This window comes from Bidens hawaiensis, unplaced genomic scaffold, assembly GCF_021521415.1.
Source record: "Bidens hawaiensis isolate Kalapana, Puna unplaced genomic scaffold, B.hawaiensis_p1.1 tig00014593_1, whole genome shotgun sequence".
Lineage (NCBI taxonomy): Eukaryota > Viridiplantae > Streptophyta > Magnoliopsida > Asterales > Asteraceae > Bidens > Bidens hawaiensis.
This window is the reverse complement of record NW_027492272.1, coordinates 138,838-164,263: the sequence shown is the minus strand read 5'-3', so window position 1 is coordinate 164,263 and position 25,426 is coordinate 138,838. Positions and strand designations below refer to the sequence as shown.

At 37.6% G+C, this 25,426-nt stretch overlaps 1 protein-coding gene and 1 pseudogene across 1 annotated transcript; both read right to left on the bottom strand.

Moving 5' to 3' along the window:
• Positions 1–339: 339 nt before the first annotated feature.
• Positions 340–3,126, bottom strand: LOC143547055 (pentatricopeptide repeat-containing protein At4g21300 pseudogene; annotated as a pseudogene).
• A 1,049-nt stretch (positions 3,127–4,175) lies between these two features.
• LOC143547063 (uncharacterized) lies at positions 4,176–4,889 on the bottom strand. Its single transcript, XM_077038574.1, has 3 exons — positions 4,506–4,889; positions 4,238–4,429; positions 4,176–4,187 (listed from the first exon to the last, which is right to left on the bottom strand). Exons 1-3 carry the CDS (start codon positions 4,887–4,889, stop codon positions 4,176–4,178), a joined length of 588 nt encoding a protein of 195 aa, XP_076894689.1.
• Between the last annotated feature and the right edge of the window lie 20,537 nt (positions 4,890–25,426).

Below are 25,426 nucleotides of genomic sequence, written 5' to 3'. Positions count from 1 at the left end.
CCATTACAGCCAACCGTCAGTAGATCGCGTTTGGAATACACAACACAAATAATATATTTCGTGTTCGGATTCCGACATCCCTGTGACATCATTTGACCAAACCCATAATTCAATCACAATAATTGTTTTTCAATAATCAAATCCAACCACAAACTACACCAGATTGTGCAAACTTTTGGGCTTCAATTTCATTCGAATAAGCTGCTTCAGGTGGTAATCTAATTATAACAGCAACATCACATCCTTCAAGTTTCAAAACTTTGTAATCTTCTATTTCATATGTAACCTAATAAAAAATTTTCATCAATAATATTCTTTCACCAATACAAAATAATCATGTCAGTAAAACCCTATCATGTTGTGGTGTTTCTCAACTGTCACATATCCTTCATCCCTAACCACCAGACCGAAACTCTTCAACAAACTATAAATCTCGCCAGACCTCGGGTTACACTTGTCAGCAGCTCCGAAAACATGGGTCTCATTATTCACCTCAATCCAACTATAACCGGGCACTTTTTCAACCCCTCTAACTTTCATCATATTTCTTGTCTTATTAACACCTTCCCATTTCCCAGCATCAGCTTGAACATTAGAAAGCAAAACATAATACCCAGAATTCGTGGGGTCCATCTCAAAAAGACGACTGCATGCGGTTTCCGCCAGCTCAACATTCCCATAAACCCTAGCCGCCCCTAACAACGTGCCCCAAACGCCCGCATCCGGGTCAAAAGGCATTGACTTTAAAACTTTGCACGCTTCGTTTAACCGACCCGCGAAGCCAAACAGATCGATTATGCACGCGTAATGCTCCATACGCGGTTCAATTCCATAATCGTCTGTCATGGATTTGAAATAATGGTAACCATCATCAACTAAACCAGTATGATCACACGCGGATATTATTGCAAGAAACGTGACATGATCTGGTTGGAATCCTAATTCTTTCATTTGGTGGAATAAAAAAAGACATTCTTGAAGATGACCGTGGTTTCCGTAAGCGGATATAATACTATTCCAAGATACTTCATTTTTAACCTGCATTGTGTTGAAAACACTTCTTGCATATTCCAAGTTTCCACATTTAGCATACATGTCAATTAGCGCGCTCTCTGCATAGAGGTCGGTTTTCAATGCGCCTCGTGTCATGAACGCATGTATTGCTTTTCCAAACCCGAGTAATGGTATATTTGCACACGCGGAAAGAACTGATGATATACTTACCGAGTCGTACACGGCTCCTTCGGATCCCATTTCATGAAAAAGGTCAACCGCTTTCTCGGGTTGACCGTTTTGGCAAAAGCTAGTAATCATGGAGTTCCAGCAAACTGAATCCCTTTCAGGCATTTTCGCAAACACTCGGTGTGCAAGATCAAGCCTTCCACATTTAGCGTACATATCTATCACTGCGGTCCCCACGTGACACATTCTTTCAAGCCCGTTTTTCAAAATTTGACTGTGTAACTCTTTGCCTAGTTTTATATCAGCCAAACCAGCACATGCAGGCAACGAGCTTGGAAGTGTGACGGCATTCGGTTTCATGTTCTTGCCAAGCAAAAATCTAAAGATCTCTAAAGCGTTAAAGTTCTTCCTGTTAAGGACATAACCGGATATCATAGCAGTGCATATGACAATATCTATGTCAGTATTAAAAGTGAAGACTTTCTGTGCCATTTCGACCTCTCGACACTTAAAGTACATATCAATAAGTGCATTCTTTAAAAACACATCCAAATGTACATTTTGTCTTAGAATGTAACAATGTATCTCTTTCCCTTGGTTTATAGATGCAGACTCGGATAAAGACGGGAGGAAGATTGCTAATGTGATGGTATCCGGTTTCGTTCCAAATAATATCATTTCACGAAGTAAATCTAAAGCTTCATTCATAAGTCCATTTTGCACGTGCCCGCCAATTATAACATTCCATGTAACCGAATCTGGTTCTTGTTTGCTGCTAAATAACTCCTTAGCATCAACCAACCATTTGCACTTTGCATACACTGCAATTAGTGTGTTGAGTACCTGAGGATCCGCCACCTGTCTACATTTGATAAGAAGACCGTGTATTTGTGTGCCGAGTTTAATATATGCATCAGATGCACACGCAGACAGAACACACGCATACGTCACCGACCCTGGTCGAGTATTCGAACTTCTCATTTGGTTAATAATAATACATGTTTCGAATCCCCGTGCTTTAAATAACCATTAAGAATAACATTCCACAGTACATCATCTCTTTGAGGCATTTTATCAAACAGTTGGCGTGCATCGTCAATGCAACCATTTTCAGCGTAAAGCTTAATCAACGAGCTACCGACATAAACATCCATCTCAAAACCCATCATCCGAACCGTACGATGAACCGATTTAGCTAACCCGACTGCTCTTAACTGACCACAAGCCTTGATCACATACGGAAACGTATACTTATCCGGACAAGTTCCGCATCCCAACATCTTAAAGTAAACCGAAATTGCAGAGTCAAAACAACCCATCATTGTAAACCCTCTAATCATCCAATTCCATGGTGATGCATAGAGCAAATCAAGTCTATGAAACATACTCCTGGCATCATTAAACTTCCCACAAAGTATGTACATTCCAAGTAACCTTGAACCCAATAGACCCGCATGGTCGATTCCATTAATAACTAACTGAGCATGTACTTGTTGGCCTTGTTTAATTACTTCAGGATTAGGGTGTGAACAACATTGCAAGACTGATGCAAGTTTGGATATTAAATCCTCCTTGGTGTAATGGAAAAACCAGACCGACGTATATGCGCTTAACGACGATGATGTTCGGGAAAATGAAAATCTCCGGTTAAATGAGATGTGCCTTGGGTACATTATAAGTCAATGCATCATTATTAATCACATCCCTTGAAGAAGAACTGAAACAAAGTCCAAAATTAACTCAAATTCTCTCACAGGCATTTCATCGAGCATGTGGTGTGCACAAATTAAATCCCATTTATAAGAGTTTTTAATCAGCTCATTTCCAAACACATGTTTTAGCAGTAAACATCGTTCAAAGTATCATTAGTGTTACAAAATTACAATATTTTTTTCTGGCAAGAATCATGGTAAATTGTAAAGTTGGTTTGTTGCTGAATATATGAGTTAGCTAGTATTATATTATAACAGCCCTGGTTGGTATATGTTAGGTATTAGATAGTATAGGGGCTAAATGTAAATATTCAATAGTGTAGGGTTGTAAATGTAAATGTATATGTGTTCTTTGCTAAATCGATGAACCACTAATTATTAAAAAGTTTTATTTCATTCACTCGTCTATTCTGTTTTTACTATCTTAAACAAAATGTTTGCGGTGGAAGTTGAAATATTTACTTTTAATTCATATGTGATTCCGCTGCTTCGCTTTTGAATGCTCCAAACATAAATGACGATATAATTCATCTGGTTTCACATATGAATCGCACTTTAAAGCGTAAAAAAATTTAGTCTTAATTCTATTTTGTTTACAACTAATTAAATAAAATTAGTGTTCACCAAAAAAATAAAGTAAAATCGGTAGCTAGATGGTATATAAACAGTTTCAAAAACGCATCTCCAAAAATCCACTTGATCGTTTTAATTATGAGCAACAAAAAAAACAAAAACTTTTGGACCGTTGTGATTATAATTATCAATTTACTAAGACGACGACTCCAATGTTGTAGCAAGTTTATGAACGCGGCTTAGAGTCTCTTCACACTTGAACTTTATACTATCTGTTAGTTTAGTCATGATAATGTCGGTCTCAGCACGCAGAGTATAAAAAGATGGTTGAATCTTAGCCTTGTATGATTCAGGCAGCCTCGCTAGTATTTCTTCCACTTTGAAATAATGAGATCAATAGTTTCTTTCCTTCGCTTCGTCTGCACATATAGATTTTCCCAGCAACTCTTCACATCCTCATACTTCACTTTCTTTGGTTTATGATTCCCGGCTTCTTCTCCCTCCAGGGTATTATTATTATTATTATTATTATTATTATTATTATTATCCTTCTTCTCTTTCTCTAACATCACAGCCAATTCTTCCATAATCTTCTGTGCTACAATCTCCTGCATGAGATCATAGGAAACACTAAATAAATTCCTAACTTTGAATGATAAGCAAAGTGAAAATATGCCTATTATGCCTTATTCTAGTCAAATATTTAAGTTACATATTTACCTATCAATAAATATATTTGCAACTAAATAAGTAAAGCATGATAACAATACCTCACGTAAGACGATTGTGTATGTGCACTTTGGAGAACCATCTAGAAGATAGCTTTTGAGTTGAGAAGACATAGCCACTTTGTGGGGTGCTTTCTCTGGCCAGTATTGTTTTAATGGGTAAATACTTAGCCTCTTTAAGTTCACAAACGGAGAAGGTTGAGGTAACACAAGTTCCACAGATGAAGACAGAATCTGCATAACGATTAATTTACAAACGAAAATCATATATTTATGTGTACAGATTTATAATTTATAAATATGATAATACCTCGACAACTTCCAAGTTAAGTGTAAGGATGTGGACATTGTGAAGCTGCTGAAGTAGATGAAAGATTTTATGAGCATCTTGATAATCTGGAAAGCAAACACAAATATTCGCCTTCTCCAACGAAGGGAAGCCCTTGGTAGACAGGTCCATAGCACTACTACCTTTGTAGTGTAAGGAGGAAAGGGCGGGTGCAGAAACCACATACTTTGCATGAAAGAATTTGATAGTGAGATTTTGAAGTTGAGGTGCAACCACATTGACAACCTCCAAATCAAAGTAGTTATGCTCAAGTGTGAGATTAGAAGACGCGGATGACAAATGCTGAAACCATTCGGTCCAGCTGTCCTCAAGTTCTTTAATGTGAGGTTCTTTAGGTTTGCACATTTCGAGTAAATACTAATGCAGTTGTCATCACGCAAAGTGACATACTCAAGTTCCAATGTTGTTAACATTGGTAGTTCCCAAGTTGACGCCAAATAACCATTATAACGATACCAAGAACCTTTGCGGACTTGCATGGTCAAACTGAGATGTTTGAGAGACTGAGAACTAAACAGAGAAAGAGGAACTCCCATATCATTCTCAGGCACGCACACGACATTCAGTTGCTGGACATTGTGAGAGATTGCATAATTCATAATTTTTTTAACAAACGTCCGGCTCGCCTTTCCACGGAAACTGAGCTTCATTGAATTCACATCTGTGTGATTGTCGCGGCCAGATAAAAACTTGGTAACAAATTTGGAGAACTTTGGTAACGTAGTGAAATCTTCACTTGAGAAAGTGAGATAGGGCATTGAAGTCCAGATATACCTCCATCTAGATGACAAAACAATTGTCCGAGATATCCAAAAAAAATTCGAAGTATCCGAAATATCCTTTATTATTACCCAAAATATCCAAAAATTATCTATCCGAAATATCAAAAAATATTCAAAATAGACGAAAAATTATCCGAAAATCAAAAAATTATTTGAATTCGAAATTTATAAATAATATTTATTATTTAATAATTTAAAAAATATTTCGGATATCCGAACTGTCTGAAAACTTTCAAAATCAAAATTCGGTATTGTATGAAATGCAGTAAGAAAAAGTTTCAGTTATTGTATGAAATACGGTAAAAAAAAATTTTGGTTATTTTATGAAATATGGTAAAAAAAACAAAATTCGTTTACATAGTATGAAATACGATAGAAAATTTTTTTGAACGTTATCCCAGAGATTTTGGTCTAGATCCGACACTGTCACGTGGTGTCTTAGCAACAGTAAAAGGCTCTTAGCAGCTGCTTAATTAGTGTCTTAGAGCATTCTCAATCCATTCTCCATCTCTATAATTACACTAAAACAATCATCTTTTCTCTCTCATTTTCAATTAAATAATACATTTTTTATACTTTTATCATTGCATTTTCTCTTTCATTCACTCACAATCACTTTCAAAAATATTAAAAAATTATAGAGGTAAATAGTGTGTTTCTCTATATTTTACCATGAACAGTAACATTTTTTCTCTACTCCTCTCACAACCATTTTTAACAATCTCTAAAAAATAAAGAACCTTCTCACGTAATTTGGAGAATGATTTGAGAATGCTCTTACTATGTGTTGATTAGAGTAACATATTTATAGAGGTAGGGTACCAAAATGACCCGAATGCCCCTAAATACCACCCTCGGGTATGAGGGGACCTCGTCATATGTCACCCGTGTGATATATAAATTACCCACCTAACTCAAGACAAAGAGAGAACAACATTATATCCTAGAGACTATGTGCGGGAGGATCTAGACGCCCTCAGGATTTATCCGCAGGGTACTGTTCCCACCCGCAATGATGGCCACAGGCCTAAGGCAACGTCATAGAACAACTATGATTACCCAACTTCATTCCAGAAGATTTACCAAGATCCTTTCTTGGAAAGCACGAGACCCTTCAGCCAATAGAAGAAGGACATCTGGCCAGGTTGTTACAACCATGCACATGGCCAGGTTTATCTCGTCCTATCACATACAGACACGTGCCTAGGTTGTTACAACCATGCACATGGGTCGCATAGTTCAACCTATTACATGAGAACACGTGTTTAGGCGGTTACAAGGGCATCTTCTAGAAAGGGACAGCTGGGCCAGTTATATTCCCACGTCATTCGGCTATAAATACTCCACAATCTCCATGAGGTAACACATTCTCTAAATACTTAAGTACTTTATATCCACCAGAATTGTACTTATTCTCACGCCGGAGGGTGGTTACGGGAAGACCCCCCCCCCCTCTTGTCCTTCCCGTAACGAGCTCACGGTGGTTGTTTCGCAGGTTTCTGTAACTGGACTTTGGGAAATTAGACTCGTATCGTTAGTTGGACTGTAGTTGACCTATACCCTGTGGACCCACTGGACCTAAGCCCTTAAGGGATTAGGTTCCGTGTTTCTTCATTGGTGCCATCCGTGCTTGTGTTAGAACTGTGATATTTTTTTTTGTTGGTTCGAACGATATGAGTCAATTTCTCGAAGGGCCGACAGAAACTCCAACAACTGTTAGACGTACTACTGATGCGGAAGCACCTGGAGGCCCTACTCCAGGTGACTTAGGACGTGTTACGGTGGAAACTCGCCGGGCCCGTACGGAATTAGGTCTGGAAGACGGATCTGATAATTCCGAGTCGGCGAGACTCAACCGTCATAGCTCCAGAGCTGGAGGAATTCAGTCCCCCGAGGATTGGTTACGTATCCAGCAAGAAAATGCTTTGGCTGAGTATGAGCGCATGGTTCGTGAAGAGCGAATTCGTGCCCGTACTTAGCTTATGATGAGTCTCCCAGGAGATCTCCATATCCTCCCACAACGATGCGGAGGAGCCAAATGCGTAATAGCCTTTAGACAGAGAGGTTTCATGAAGATGATTTTGAAAGGAGGAGGCGTGACCGTCCGCGAATGGTCATACATGAGCCCTCCTACATAGAAGAATATGAAAGTTATGATCCAACATATCGCCCAAGTGCTGTCAGTTATTTCAGCGGAGATAACAGACTTCCTCGACGAGAGGGAACTAGACTCCCGCGTGCGATAGTTCGCTATACTAAGTACCACGGTGATGCGGAAGAAGACTTCACAAAACCATACTGTCCCGCAGCTTTTGCTGAAAAGTCAAAATTTATAACGCGCATTGCAACAACTCCATTCCCAGTTAATGCAAAAATTCCAACGTCTATGTGAAAATACAATGGGATGACAGATCCTAGTGATCACCAGTTGAACTTCGTGGATGTGGGAGGAGTCAGCGGTTGGACCCTCCCCTACTGGTGTCACATGTTCGCATTGACATTAACTGGGGCAGCGCGTGAATGGTTTGAGAAATTTCCGGATGGGCAAATCAAGAGTTGGGACGACTTGGTGGCTAAATTCTCTCAGCACTTTAGTCAACAAAAGAAGCACACTCGTGATCCTTTTGAGATATTGGACGTCGTTAGACGGGACAATGAGTCTATTGAAGACTTCATTTCTCGGTTTAACGATGAGAGTCTCATTATTAGTGGGATTAGAACATGTTGAGGGGATCCTTCCGCAAGAATGTGCGGAGTAATGCATTGATCTGCACATTAACTGGTAGAGATGGAATGCCAAAGACCTGGGACGAAATAATGTATGTAGCAAAACTATTTGCAAGAACTGAGAAGACCTTGGGTTCTGATAGCCCAAAACAAACTCCAAAAGTGGAATTTCAGAATCCGTGAAAAAATAGATAAGCCAAGGGATCGATTTGGTCAAGCCTTCAACCTTCCACGGATACATCAAAACAATTTGATGCAATGTCTCTGATAGGCAACAAGAACAAAGCAAGTACCTCAACACAAGCTACCAACAATTTTACTCCGTTGACAAATACTCCCTCGGAAATTCTCACCACTAAGAACGTAAAATTCAAAAAGCCCCAGCCAATCATGAAAAGAACATTCCTCAACCCCAAGAAACGCTGCAAGTTCCATGATGACATCGGTCATAACACGGATGAGCGTTTGGCTTTGAAGGGTGAAATTGAAGCAGCGATCAAGTCTGTAAAGCTTGGACACTTAGTCAAAAACGTGAGACAAGGGTTTGGTAAAGCTTCCTCACAAGACAACCAGTTCCCGGCTAAAAAGCAGGTCAGAGACTTGAATGTTCATATGATTCAAGGAGGGCACATAATTGGAGGAAAGATGCGAGAATTTGACGAGGAAGAATGGAAGAATGAACCCGTAATTTTCCCACGGGTCAAAGGAGGTCCTTGCAACAAAAATCCATTGATAATCACTGCCCTCATAGGTCATTACCGTTCACATTATGTTTTTTTTGATACTGGAAGTACTTCGGACATAATGTATGAACAATGCTTTGAGCAACTTGACGAGGACGACAAGGTGAGGCTGAAGCCGATTCACGCACCTATGTCCGGTTTTGGGGGTGAATTAATGCACCCGCGAGGGGTAATTTCTTTTCCAGTCACACTTAGTGATGGAACGCATTCAAGAACTGAAGATGTCGAATTCTTGGTCTTTCTGGCGGCGTCAAAACATGATATTATCTTAGGGCATGAGGAAATTGGTGATTTCAATGCTCACCCCTCTACAGCTCATGGTGCAGTAGGGGTTCCGACCCGCACCGGTGTAGCAATCATCCACATAAACCGTCACTGCATCACAACGGAAAGTTCAAAACCTAGCAAGGTATCAAAGCAAGTTCAGAGAACTGAGCCAGAGAAGTGGGTGTTGAACAAGAAGTGTTTGAATCAAACAATAACAATTGGGCCTGCTATCTACGAGATAGTAAGGACATTTTGAAACAACTGTTAACAAAGAACATGAACATATTTGCTTGGCAACCCGCAGATATGGCTGGTGTCCCACGGAGGATTGCGGAGCACAAGCTGCGGGTGAACCCAGCATTCACGCCAATTATCCAAAAGAAACGCAAGATGGGTCCTGAGCAGACCAAAGCCATGAATGAACAAGTTCAAGACTTGTTAAATGCTGGAATCATCCAAGAAATTCAGTACCAGACTTCGGTTGCTAATCCGGTCATCGTTCCCAAGAGTAACGGAACATGACGAATGTGTATAGATTTTAAAGATCTAAACAAAGCATGCCCAAATGACTGTTACTCATTACCAGGGATTGATCTCAAGGTTGATGCAGTAGCCCCGTTCAAATTTAAATGTTTCCTTGATGCCTACAAAGGTTATCACCAGATCCGCATGGCGACAGGTGACGATGACAAAACAACATTTCGCACAGACCAAGGCACATTCTGTTACAAGATGATGCCCTTTGAATTGAAAAACGCGGGTGCTGCATATCAGCGTTTGATGGATGAAGCCTTTAAGTACCATATCAGGTGAAATCTAGAAGTTTATATGGACGATTTGGTGATAAAGAGTGTTGAGGAGGATCAAATGTTACGAGACATAAAAGAAACTTTTGGTACTCTAAGAAAGATCAACTTGAATCTTAATCCTAGTAAGTGTTCCTTTGGGATGCAGGAAGGGAAATATTTGGGCGTAATCGTCACGGGTGCGGGCTTTAAGGCAAACCCAGACAAGGTTCAAGCAGTGGCTCGCATGCCTTCACCTTCTTCTCTCAAAGAGGTACAAACACTCAATGGAAGGCTTGCTGCTTTAAACAGATTCTTGATCAATCACGCGGCTAAATCTTACCCATTTGTGTCAACTCTGAGGAATTGCCTTAAGAAAACACTATTCAAGTGGACTGCGAAAGCAGAAAAAGCATTTTTAGAAGTTAAAAAGTGTTTAATGGAACTGCCTACCCTAACATCACCACATGCAGGAGAGCCTTTGACATTATATTTGTCAGCATCTTATATTGCCATTGGGCCGGTGCTACTGACAGATAGAAAAACCTACAAACGCTAATTTATTATGTCAGTAGAACGTTGACAGGTCCATAAACCAGATATTCAATGCTTGAGAAGCTGGTTCTAGCACTGGTCAATACTGCCAGGCGCCTCCACACTGAATATATGAGTTTGCTAGTATTATATTATAACAACCCTGGTTGGTATATGTTACGTATTAGATAGTATAGGGGCTAAAATGTAAATATTCAATAGTGTAGGGTTGTAAATGTAAATGTATATGTGTTCTTTGCTAAACCGATGAACCGCTAATTATTAAAAAGCTCTATTTCATTCACTCGTCTATTCTGATTTTACTACTTAAGCAAAATGCTTGCGGTGGAAGTTGAAATATTTACTTTTAATTCGTATGCGATTCAGCTGCTTCGCTTTTAAATGCTCTAAACATAAATGACGATATAATTCATCTGGTTACACATATGAATTTCACTTCAAAGCGTAAAAAATTTAGTCTTAATTCTATTTGTTTACAACTAATTAAATAAAATTAGTGTTCACCAAAAAAATAAAGTAAAATCGGTAGCTAGATGGTATATAAACAGTTTCAAAAACGCATCTCCAAACATCCACTTCATCGTTTTAATTATGAGCAAAATGAAAAAAAACTTTTGGTCTGTTGTGATTATAATTATCAATTTACTAAGAAGACGACTCCAATGTTGTAGCAAGTTGATGAAAGCGGCTTAGAGTCTCGTCACACTTGAACTTTATACTATCTGTTAGTTTAGTCATGATAATGTCGGTCTCAGCATGCAGAGTATAAAAAGATGGTTGAAGCTTAGCCTTGCGTGATGCAGGCAGCCTCGCTAGTATTTCTTCCACGCTCTGCAACTTTGAAATAATGAGATCAACAGTTTCTTTCCTTCGCTTCGTCTGCACACAGAGATTTTCCCAGCAACTCCTCACATCCTCATAATTCACTTTCTTTGGTTTATGATTCCCGGCTTCTTCACCCTCCAGGGTAATATTATTTTCCTCAGAACATACTTATCAATTTATAAACTATAAAATTTATAACAAATTAAATATTGTAACAAATAAATATTTCTTTTGTAATTATAATATTTTCTTCTAAAAGTATAATGCTTGACTTGTTAATATCAGTACATAAAGGCAAGTATGTAAATCTACCAATGACTTTCAAATGACAATCTATTTTTAAAATACTTAAATAAAATAAATTTTCTCTTTTTCTAAAATCACCGCTAATTCTTCCATAATCTTCTGTGCTACAATCTCCTGCATGATATCATAGGAAACACTAAATAAATTCCTAACTTTGAATGATAAGAAAAGCAAAAATATGCTTATTATGCCTTATTCTAGTCAAATATTTAAGTTACATATTAACAATACCTCGCGTAAGACGATTGTGTATGTGCACTTTGGAGAACCATCTAGAAGATAGCTTTTGAGTTGAGAAGACATAGCCACTTTGTGGGGTGCATTCTCTGGCCAGTATTTTCCTTCTGGGTAAATACTTAGCCTCTTTAAGTTCACAAACGGAGAAGGTTGAGGTAACACAAGTTCCACAGATGAAGACATAATCTGCATAACGATTTGCAAACGAAAATCATATATGTACACATCTATAATTTATAAATAATGATAATGGTATAATATGATAATACCTCGACGACTTCCAAGTTAAGTTTAAGGATGTGGACATTGTGAAGCTGCTGAAGTAGATGAAGGATTTTATGAGCATCTTGATAATCTGGAAAGCAAACACAAATATTCGCCTTTTCCAACGAAGGGAAGCTCTTGGTAGACAGGTCCATAGCACTACTACCTTTGTAGTGTAAGGAGGAAAGGGCGGGTGCAAAAACCACATACTTTGCATGAAAGAATTTGATAGTGAGATTTTGAAGTTGAGGTGCAACCACATCGACAACCTCCAAATCATAGTAGTTATGCTCAAGTGTGAGATTAGACAGACGCGGATGACAAATGCTGAAGCCATTCGGTCCAGCTGTCCTCAAGTTCTTTAATGTGAGATTCTTCAGGTTTGCACATTTTGAGAAAACATTAATGCAGTTGTCATCACGCAAAGTAACATACTCAAGTTCCAATGTTGTTAACATTGGTAGTTCCCAAGTTGACACCAAATAACCATTATAACGATACCAAGAACCTTTGCTGACTTGCATGGTCAGATTGAGATGTTTGAGAGACTGGGAACTAAACAGAGAAAGAGGAACTTTCATATCCTTCTCAGGCATGCATACGACATTCAGTTGCTGAACATTGTGAGAGATTGCATAATTCAAAATCTTTTTAACAAATGTCTGGCTCGCCTTTCCACGGAAACTGAGCTTCATTGAATTCACATCCGTGTGATTGTCGCGACCAGATAAAAACTTGGTAATAAATTTGGAAAACTTTGGCAACGTAGTGAAATCTTCAGTTGAGAAAGTGAGATGGGGCATTGAAGTCCAGATATACCTCCATCTGGATGACAAAACACTTTTTTGAATTACTTGTTTGATGCCTCAAAGCAAGGATTTCATGAATAAGATCATCTGGCAAACTGCTTAGTCTATCTGTATCTCCTTTTAAACTCATTCTCTAGCTCTATCCCAAACGCTGCAATTTATTAGAAAACACACAATTAAATCACAAACAAACCGGTTTAGAGGTAATATAGAGTTTTGCAATTTATTAGAAACTCACTCACCTACTACCTCAGTAAATGTTCGTACGTAGTATCAAGTTCAAACAAAAACAACCAGACGACGGTAGGGGGTGGGGGGTGACCGCCGATATAAAGATTTTTCAAGATTACAACTTTAGAAGGATATATGTGCATATATTGTAACTTTATATTAACTTAGAGCATTCTCATCCTATTCTCTATAAATATGTGAGGAAAGTTTGTAAATTATAGGGTGGGGTGATGAGTGGTTGTGAGTGTAAATTATAGGGTGGAGAGAGAAATGTAGTGATTTTTTGTAAATTTGGGGAAACACTTGGGGAAACATTGTTTTCCCTATTTATTTTTTAATATTTGTTGGATTGGTTGTGAGTAGAGGAGAAAGAAAACTGTAATGATAAATGTATAAAAAATACTATTTAATTAAGCATGAGAGAGAAATGTAGTGTTTTCTAGTGTAATTATAGGGATAGAGACGGGGAACGGATTGAGAATGCTCTTACGATGATGAATATATTTAAGGAGGGGAAATCTAATCTGTATATATAACAAATATTTAAAGAACCCCTCTTATTTTTCATACCCACCCTCTAAAACTTACCTTATGTCACTCGAAATTCTTTTTACCATATTTTTTTTTCTTAAAAAATATAGCTCATTAAATAGTTTTCTTAAACAAAAATAAAATAAAAAAAATTGTAAACTAAACGTTTTTCTAATATTGAAAGAAAAACCTTAAAAATTGCTTCTCTATAAAATTTAAAAATCAGTTAAATAACTTTTCTTTAGTTAATATTTTCAAATTTTTATAAACCTTTTTTTAGCAATCAGTTTGGATCACTGACGTGCACTAACCCACCCGATTATCTCCATTAACTCTGACGAGGAAACCCACCCATAGGTGAGAAAACCATCTGTCCAAACTTGAGCTCCCTTATTTTATTTTATTTTTTTTATCTCATATGGGACTTGAACCCAATATCTCTCTTTATTAAATTGAAGTTTTTGAGTGCTTCACTCTAACCCACTTGTAGTAGAGAACATACTTTTAAAAATACAAAAAGAATATACGATAAAATAATATTTAAAAAATAGAAGAAACGTCTTTTTTAAATAACAATAATAATAATAATAATATATAACAAAATGATTTAAAAAACAAAAAAATGTACAAACTGAATAAGTCCATTGCTATGATCAAATCGATCAAAGTGTGCAAACTGACTAAGTCTATTTGTGCATGTAACATTCGTTACTTTTCAAACCTGAAAATCCTACCCGTTTTAAATTTTCGGTTTTATTTATGAATATATGTATAAATATAAATATATATTTCAAGTTTCGTCTCATGTATTTTTATTATGTTCGTTAATCGACTTGATTTGATGTTTCGAGGTATTCTTATTATTCGTATACTGCATATATAATTATCATTCAGTTGTTTAATAACAATTACAACGTTTAATAGTCACTATTCGTTCATTTTCTATTTCGTGTGGTTCAATAACGAAACTCCAAGTTGAAACACGCATACTTAAACGAGTTCCGAACTATTCGGGTATAACGCGAACATAATCCAAAAAAAAATCATCAACTTTATTACATTTATATTATACTTCAAAATTCAAGTTGAAATTTGTAATTATATTTAAAATCAGTTTTAAATACATCTGATAATAGATGGGCCAATTGTGTAAATCAAATTAAAAATATTATTTAATAATAACTCAGCCCTCAACCCCCCCCCCCCCTTGCGTTTTTCCGGTGACAACCTTCGGTGACCGGAAATCGGTGCCGGAGAACACCAATCATCACGTTTAACCTTCGTTCGATACGTTAAATTATCCCAAACGATTTCTCCATTAATAATAAACACTAATACGTGATTAATTTTGTCATTTAACAGTCAATTAACTTGTATTAATTCACTAACCCGCGTGAAAATTTATAAAATGCAATAACAAGCATTAAACACCAATCGCCCCAACTGGTATTATAAATAGGACCCTACTCATAAACTTGTCCCAGTCAACAAACTAACCTAACTTACTCTCTTCAATCATGTTTTGATCATTTAAGATCCGATTCCGGTCACCCACCGTTCACCTTCATTCCTTCACGCTACGAAGTAATTAACACATGTTTTTGAATCATTTTAAGCCGCTAAACAAAACCCCTAACAATGTTTAAGCAAACATGGAACCAATTGAACGAATTGAAACCTAGGGTTGTATGAGGAAGATGATGAACATGAATTATAATATTTAATTAACTGTTTTCATATATTAATCAAATATCAAGTTGGTCCAGTTGGTTAGTTCTCTTCTGTGTGAACGACAGGACCCGAGTCACGCCGTTTGTGGTTTTTAATTTTCTTTTTAAACATTTTTCTATTATATATTAAACCAAATAAAAGTTATAAAAATTATATAATCATATACAATTATTTTAAGTTGAGTAAAATTTATTATAAATTATATTTATCACTTTTTACCTAAAACCCTGACTTTCCTTTCCGTTAAGTTTCGTTAGAAACCCGATTAAAATTATATAAATAATTATTATTTCGTTAAACTTTATAACACGCCAACGTAATTATTTTTCAAACTAAAATTCCGTTAAAGATTCATAATTCATAAACATTATAAATCTCAAACCCGTCAAGTTCTTTTAAAACTAATTTAACTTATATATATATACACATACATGTATACATATTTTCATTCGTTAAACTTTAAAACTCATTAACGTATTCGTTGTTCAAGATAAAATATATCGTTAACACCAATATTTCTGTAACCTTTATAATATCCAAACTTAATATTAATCTCGTAATATATTAAATAATAATAAATCGTTAAAATTCCGTCAAAGTTTAAAATAATAAAAAATATATTAAAATAGTGCAAAATATCTAAAACCAAGTTAATTAACTTTATAATACAAGTATCTAGTCCTTGATTATGTACCTTCATTATTGTTATAGTTTCGTGAGATTCATTTGCTTCAGTTTCGTTTACGCACTTTCGGTTTTATTTCAAGTTTGTCTTCAACTTCAAGGTGAGTTTCTCACACCCCCTTACCCTTTATAACTATTTTAGGGGTAGCATATATGTCAAATCCAAATTACAATTTCGTTTATTCATTATTTACAAACTACGATTCGTTTCATGAACTTGTGTGTTTATTTGCTTACTTGCTTAAAGATTACGTGCATGGATTACTTCAATATAGTATGATCATACGACCCCCCTTTGCGCTCAAGACATTTGTTTTTATGAGTGGAAAATAGCCTCATTATCCAAGTGCGTTGGTGCACAATCCCAACTAGAAGGACCTTACTTGTGCTTATCTGAGTATACTGGTGCACAATCCCAGCTGGAAAGGACCGTACTTGCTCATTTACACTTGTTCATGGAATTGTATGATTTATATGTACTTATATCAAAACTTGTGTGAACTCACAAACTATTCATTTAATTGACTTTATTTTATATATATGTTACAGGTACAATTTTTAGAGGATGAAATGGAAAAGACACTAGAACTTAGATTATATTAATAAATGAAAAGTTGTTAATTTTTCTTATATTTCTTGTTACAAACTTGTGTACTTGATGTTTAAATTAATTAATGATAATATTGTCAATTAATAGTATCACATGTGTTTTGAGCAATATATACGTCACACTCGGGCGTATTCCGCTTTAGCCGGGGTGTTACAGATTTGTATCAAAGCCGTGACTATAAGATAGGACATTAGACGTAGTGTTCTAGTTGGTTATAGCTTATTTTAATTATTTTAGGGTTGCATGATTAGAAATTATGTGGGCCTTATGTGATTGTTTGAAGCACTTACTTGATACTATTATACTGATGATTCAATTACACAAAAGCACACAAGTCCAAGGCTTATGCCTAACGCAAAGATTTTCAATTTCAATAATCAAATTTTCGATTTTTGGTTGTCCGATATTTCTTCTTCTTAAAGATGGTTTGTTATGGCGGGTATGTAGTAAACTAAAAGGGGGACGTGCTTGTTTTCCGAACTTTTGACACCAAGGTTATTGAAACCTAAGGATAAGCAATGCGCTTAAATCCCAATCCGACACGAGATCTGGTTGCTTACCTGGAGAGTTAGGAAAGGGCATGAACTCTATTAAGCCAAAGCATACCACTTTCAACGCTATATGAATCACAACTTTAAGTTTTTAAACGTGACCATGTTCTCTTTGTGAAAAGAATATGGTTACACTCTTAAGATGTCATACGAGTCATGGTGATTCATGCAACGTGTGACGTCCGACTCTCTATGTTTTACAATGTGTTTTAACTAAAAGTCTGTCAAGTCGTGGTGATACACGAATACTCAGCTTTCGGTCTGATTTGATTATGCATTTGATACGAGAATAGTCATGTTTCAACTCGTTTTCTTTATTTATGCATTCATTTACGGGTTAAAATTTTAAAAGTTCGAAAGGTAATAACAGAATTTCAAACGGCTACTTTATTATTTTACTATTACGTTTTAGAATTGAAAGTTCAAAAAGTTATGGTGATACATAAATGGTTGAATTTCAATTTGATCACTATATTATTTTAATCATTTACTACTACGTTTTAGAATTGAAAATTCGAAAGGTCATGGTGATACATGAATGGTCGAATTTCAATTCGATAACCTTATTTCTATATTTATTTACCCTTATGTTTTAGAACTGAAAATTCAAAAAGTCATGATGGTTCATGAGCACTCGATTTTCAATTCGATTTCACATATAGGCTAACGGCATATGGTTCACTAATGGTAACCTTGTTAAGCAAGCGATCAAAACCTGAATTATATTCTCGTAGGCCATCGATATCATCAGCAATTTGTACAAGAGATGTTATTTCTTCCATTGCATCTTCAAACATGGCGTTAGAGAAACGAGCCAAAATAGCCAAAACATAGTCTTCCCATGGTAGTTTAGCCATGGTAAGCCCTCGTGTTTTCATATAAGATTGATGCCATTCAATCGCATCCCCCCTCAAGGTGTATAACCGCGTATCTTAGTTTGAAATTTGTCGGTGTCTCATCGTTGGTGAAGAAGTGTTCACAGCGGTGAATCCAACCTTCAACATCTACCCCCCTAGACTTTGGAAACTCTATTATTCCAACCCCGCATAGGCCAAATACCCACCCGCGAACCAGCATCACTAAACAGCCCCTTACCAGCCGCCACCACCTCTAAAACTACCGCCGCCGCTTGAATGCTCGTAGGATCTCTTCTTGTTGTTTAAGAGATTGCTCCTGTTGTTTCATCGACTGTTCTTGCTGTTTTATCAATGCAGCTAGGGTTTCTTGAAGATCCAAGATGGCCTTGCCATGGTCCTTAAGAGTGTTGTCAACTTCTTGATTCCTGGTGTTCTTCATGGTGATATGAGATATGTCGATGAGGATCGACTGGAATGCTCTGATACCCTTGATAGGGAATAAGCCGATTAACAGAGAAACTAGAAAGAGAGGCTAGGGTTTATCTCCAAAACATAACCATTCATTCCATAATACGTAACTTAAATAGAATTCAACTTACAATAGCAACCCAAACAAACAAATAAAAACTTAAACGATCCTTGAACTTAATAACAAAATAAATAACGTAACATCGTAGCCTTCTCCTTTGAACACTGGGATGGCCGAAGCAGAAGGATTAACAGCAGGGTTGTATTCAGCCATGGTGAAAGTAGGGTTTAAAAGGAGAAAGCAAGGAAGATGATAACAGATCTGGGAGCAAGGTTTAGCCTATGCTCTGATACCACAATGTTGGTATGAGAGCCAGATTAAAGGAAACAACAATAAAGCAAGGAACTGAATTAGATCAGAAACTCTTCTTTGTATTTGATAACTTTTTTTGTGATGATAACAATGACTGTTGCAACTTATTTAAATAAGAAAAAGCAAAAGACTAGGTTATATTTTGTTTAAATAGAAAAAGTACTAGTAGTCAAACAACACGTTGCATGGAGAGTTCCTGGTCTTGTGCTTGAACTATTCTTCATCACTTTTGATCATGACATAATTGTACGAATGCAACCTAATTTGTTCTTTTTACAGCAATTTGTTTGAGATTATTCTGTTGATTGATATTAATTTATAAATAGACTTTTTGTTTCTCCAAGTATATGATTTTAATTTTTATTTTATTATCATTATTTTGTAGAATTTTATCTAAATCTAAGGTATGCAACACTGAAAGAAGGAAATAGGGATACTTATCATGTGGAAGTGGAACTGGTAATCCCTTTTCATTATTTAACTTCTTAAGTGACTTTTAGTTTAATTTAAAGTAAGGGGCTGTTTGGCAACCTTTGTGCCAATAAGTGCTGAATCATTAAGAGGTCTGTTTGGGTAAGAGGCTCTGAGCCAGTATGTGTTGAGCCATTAAGAGCTGTTTGGTATGACATCTGAATAACTATGCGGAATGACTATTTTACCCATATGAACTGTTTTGTACCGAATGAAATGTATTTTTTTGATAAAATACTGAATGATGAATAATTTTAAAGGAAAGCTACAAAACATCATACAAATCCAAATTACACATAAATAGTTCAAAATCCATGGAAACATACTTAAAAATAAATAATAATTACATATAAATCCTTCATAAATTCTTCATAAATCCTCAAACAATTGAATGCAAAGTTCAGGGTAAGAAAGTGGTGCACTTTTCAAAGCTTCTACATATTTGTTCAACTGCGAGGAATATATTATAAATACCATAAGTTAACTTATAATAAAAGCTATTATTAAACAAAATTAAACAAATACCTTCATCTCCATTTTCCATTCTTCTTCCAACAAGTTAAAAGTGTTTATTACGGGATTATAAACATTGCCGGATTTATTTTTGAGCTTTGACCAAGCTGCAAGTTTTGCTTTTGTATAATCATAACGGTTCTTCATTGGTTTTTAATCAACTAAAAGATTACACTCCGTTTTCAACTTTTCCGCCACATTCCTCCATGTATAATCATAACGGTTCTTCATTTGTTTTTGTGCCATTTCTTTGAAGAAATAAGTAAAACATAAGTCAAAAACAAACAAACAAATATATACCCTCCACAGAAATATATACGAATACAATATAAGAAACAATCTCATAAACAAAAAAATATATATGCATTGAGAACATTATGTCATCTATGTTTTCTTAATAATATGCCATAATATTATTTTATTCTACCAAACAGATTATGAATATAAGGCTGGTAGCACCCACATACAAAAGATTTTGTATATACACAGTTAAAAACTATCAAGTTTGAAGCCTAATTTGTTGATATCACACCATAGCTAAACCCTAAAGGTCTTAAACAAAAACATATATGCATTTAAACCATACCCAAACCTTAAGGCTCAATAAACAGAAATCAACATGGATAGGGGTTAGAATCGAATAGAAATCGTACCTAGTTTGTGATTGGAATCGGACAAAAATCAAAGAGGAGACGACCGGGCTTTTGAAGATTGTGAAATCGATCTCGATTTTGTGGATGAACGATCTCAATTTTGTGGAGTGGAATCAACCTTCTCTTCTGTGCGTTCAAAGAGAATGAAATCGATCTCGATTTTGTGGGGTGGAACTGCTATGGACGTGAGTGAAGATGGGAAGGGTAAAGGGGCAAGGTATATTAAGTCTTATTTTCATTCAGCGTGCTTTTGAAGCTGAATGGTTAAAAGGCCTCAATCATTCAGATGTTTTTTTTATGAACCAAACACTCTTAACACTGAACAATTAAGAGGTAACCTCTTAATGGGAACATTAAGAGGCTACCAAACACACCCTAAATACCATTTGTGTGCATCATGGAACAAATTTACCACTAGCTCACTAATCAACTAATTGTTTTATTAGTATACTAGGTTACAAACCCGTGGCTACACGGGTTGAAAAATTAACATGCTAAAATTTATATATAATAAATGAATTAATTATCTTTATAAATACATAAGTTGTTTAATCATACATACCCAACTTGTTTTGACTTTATAAATGCATCACTTGTTCAATCAAATATACCGTCTTACTTTGACTCGTGAACTATGAAATACCCATTTTGGCCAATGACTGATGAACTATGAAACATACGATGCGAAAAAAATGTCAAGATGGTTAGAGATAGTCAACTTAATTGCATAGGCCATATATAGTTGAATTAATCAAAAACAATACCTTATTGAATCAATACTCAAATTCAACAGAGACAGTAGAATTCAGATTTTCCCTGCAAATATACATCAAACCAACCAAAACAAATTACAACTTATGTCTTTGCATATACATAGATAAAATATTGTGTGTGGGAAATAAAATTACTCATTTACCCCTTAAAAGAAAGTAGAATGCCTTGAAAAACTGACTTGAAGGCCCTACCAACAATCGCGCTTATGCAAAAAACTTCATATAATTAAAATCTGGCTCACATTGCAACAAATAGCTTATTAGTTTGATTCATTAAGATCAAACTTCAAGATACTTTTCTACAATCATGTAGCCTACAAACATAATCCTAATTTAATACTTCGAGATAAGAAAACATAAGCACACCCCACTGCTATAGTTGATTATATGAACATAAGTTAATTAATAAAATCAAAACCTTTTGTTTGTCAAGAACTTTAATGTAAAAAAACTTAGATCCAATGAAGCCATGAACTTTTTTTTCATTTTCTGAAATTTTCTCAGACTTCACAATTAAAAAACTTCTATCAACATACTCTGAGTACAAATCAATTATAAGTTGTTAGTTGATAAATTAACAAATTGAATAACAATTATTTTGAAAAATTGTTATATTAAATAGATGATTGTGCAAATCTAGTCCGTAATGCCTAAATTAATTGTAAATAAGTATAATTAATCCAATTTTATATTCATATTAATAAACGATGTGAGATAAATAATAATGAAAAAATAGATGTTTACAAGGTAATTTATGTGCGGATGGAGAACAACGTTAAAGAAACTTGGCGCCATCGATCGATAAAAACGTGTATGTGATAGTAAGATTAAATTATATTTCATCATTCAAGTAGTTGACTGAAGAGGTATGTACCCGCCTCAACACCGAGCAAGGCGGGTCAACCCACAAGATAAAGACATTATGAGGGCACAAAGCCAAAACCTATGCGCATGGCGCATACAAAACATGCTCAGGCATCATATGCCCAGGCACACATATGCTCGCGCATCACATATGCGCGCGGCGCATCAGCGCGCGGCGCATATCACATGCCCGTGTATATCGCATCTGCCCAGGCACACATATGCTCGCGCATCACATATGCGCGCAGCGCATCAGCGCGCGGCGCATATCACATGCTCGTGCATATCACATCTGCGCATGAAATATCTGCGCGTGAGAATAAAGAGAAGACCTCGCGCATCCTCAGGATGGGCGCATATCACACGTGCGCATAATCAACCTCGTCCTTATCCAAATCAGGATTAGGGCAACCTTGATTGTGCACGTCAGACAACCTTCCAGAAGGCATCTTTTTAAGGAGAAAGAATATGCTGATGTTGATAGCTGCCAAATGAAAGGTCGACAACTCAGCATGAAACATGTGTTACCACGTGATTACAACCAACGAGAAAGCGCCAGGTGTCCCAGAGGACACGTGGCGCAGTGCGATTAGAGGAAGCCAACGAGGTTGAGCCCAACCGGTGGTAACCTTAGCACTATAAATACAGCATCAACTCCACTTTGATGACACATTCATACTCAATCATTGACAGTTACAAGCAGTGATCACACATTCAATCATATTGAATCACATTCATTCACAGTCAGTTACATACAATCACACAGTCTCACAACCAAAGGGCATTGAGCAATTAAGCAAATACTCTTGAGATTCTCTGACACACATTATTATCTTCTCCACAAATATACTGATTCTCACGCCGAAGGGTTACCCCAAAGAGGACCCCTCTGTCCCTTTCTGAGGGGTAAGTAACGGCGCTGTTCATTTTGTAGGTGGAAGAACACTGATCCAGAAGAACCATCGGTGAAATAGTATAATCACACCCGAGGAAAGTAGATCTGCTACCAGTGAGTAGATCCACTACCTCAAGTGGACAGGAGGTCTGCCCACTCTCACAGGCAGAGAAGCTAAAGAAACCTTTGTGGTAAACACCTGGGTTTCCTTAGGTCCCTTCGTTTGAGCATGGGGATGAGCGACAGGGGTGTCATCTTTCTTCTGTTTCTTACTGGCCCCTGCGCCAGATTTCCCCTTAGCTTTGCGCTTTAGTAGGGGCGCCTCCTCTTCCTCCTCCTCCTCTTCCGCGAGCTCTAGCTCGTAGTTTTCAAGCGCATCTACAAAAACAACCAACAGAACTGTTAATAAACTTGGATATTCTAAAGGAATGAGCATAAGTGCGAAGGCTTACCAGGCGCGTCACTGTCAAAGTCAAATTCCAGATCCACTGGGATGAACATGTCATCGAAGCGATCTGGGAAACCAACTTCCCCAGCGCCAAGCGCGACGGAGCCACCCTCCACTTGTTCATCATAAGCGGCAAGGACATAATCCTTGGTGACTGCGCAAAAACAAATCAAGTGATATCAGCAAAAGAATTATGTTCGCGCAGAAAAAATAAATAAACCAATGAAATAAACTTACACAACCCGTCGACTTGGATAACGGGCTCAAGCGCGCTATCGGCCCAAAGCTTACTCATGCCGACCCCAACCAGCGCCTCCTCGCAAATTTTCTTCGCGGGGGATGGTTCGGCGGTCAGTTTCTTAACCCAGGCGCCAGTTGGGTTCTTGAGGACACCCTCATCCGCAGGCGCAGAAGAGATAGAGCGCATGGTCATACGGATGGGGATCACACCAGCCCTTATGTAAAAGAACCTCTCAGACCAGTCATGAAGGCTCTTGAATGAAACAGTGGAGCACTTCACCTTCTGACTGCGAGGAATGAAAGAGATCCAATTGTCCTGGATCTTGGGCTTGTAAAAATATTGAAAGCGCCGAGGAGTGGGTTCCTCGCGCTGGGATTTGCACATGAACTCAAAGTGAGTCACGCGCACGAGTCCAAACGGATGGACTTGGGATATATGAATCCCATAGAACTTCAGCAGTGCACCCACAAACCTTGTCATCGGGAGACGAAGGTTGCAGTGGGTGAAAAAGTGGCTATATAGGGATATATAGCCGGCAGGCGGGTCCGCCGCCGTTTGCCCGGACCTAGGCAACATGCAGCCAAACAGGGTGGGAAAGCCCTGAGAGGCGATGAGGTTGTCGAGATCGGCCTGCTTCAATTTGCAGAGGATTTCATTCCACCTTTTGGTGGCCTTGGTCCTCCCTACTTCCTCCGATGTGGTCTCAACAACCCTCTTCCCTTTCCCCTTTTGCTTCAATGTCGACATCACCACAGACTTCACACGGCGTCTTCGAGAGGCAACAGAGGTGATTGAGGGGCTAGACGAGTCTGAACTATCAGACATACAACTGCACCAGCAGATAATCGAAAAATCGAAAAGCTGAATATACTCAATTCAGAATATGAAAGGCAGAAAATAGAAAATTTGAAACAATGAAGATGAAGATAAAAATTTCCTAAGGGCCTGCTTTTATAGGCCCAGGAGAGAGAAAAGTGGCAGCTGATCGGATTTCACGCGCACCCACTCGCGGGTGCAAGCCAACGAGGGCGCGACACGTGTCCCTAACACTGTTGAGGGGACATAAAAATGTAACCGACCTGCCACGGAACAGAGACGCGCCCCCACTCGCAGGTGCTAACCAATGCGAGCGCGACACGTGTTCAGGACAGCTGTGTGAGGGGACATGAAAGGCAACTGTAGCACCTCGAGCACACGAAACGTCTGACATGTTTACGGCGCACGTCACCACCAACTAACCACGTGTTTGGACCCTTCGTTTTCAACCAAATGGATAGAACTTCGCGCAACGATGGAAGCAACCAGGAAAACGACAAAACCCCATTAAAAGACAAAAATCAGTAAGTCTAATATCCATCTTACCGCGCTCGCGCGAGATAAGACACACATTAGACTGGGGTGGCTTGAAGAGGTATGTACCCGCCTCAACACCGAGCAAGGCGGGTCAACCCACAAGATAAAGACATTATGAGGGCACAAAGCCAAAACCTATGCGCATGGCGCATACAAAACATGCTCAGGCATCATATGCCCAGGCACACATATGCTCGCGCATCACATATGCGCGCGGCGCATCAGCGCGCGGCGCATATCACATGCCCGTGTATATCGCATCTGCCCAGGCACACATATGCTCGCGCATCACATATGCGCGCAGCGCATCAGCGCGCGGCGCATATCACATGCTC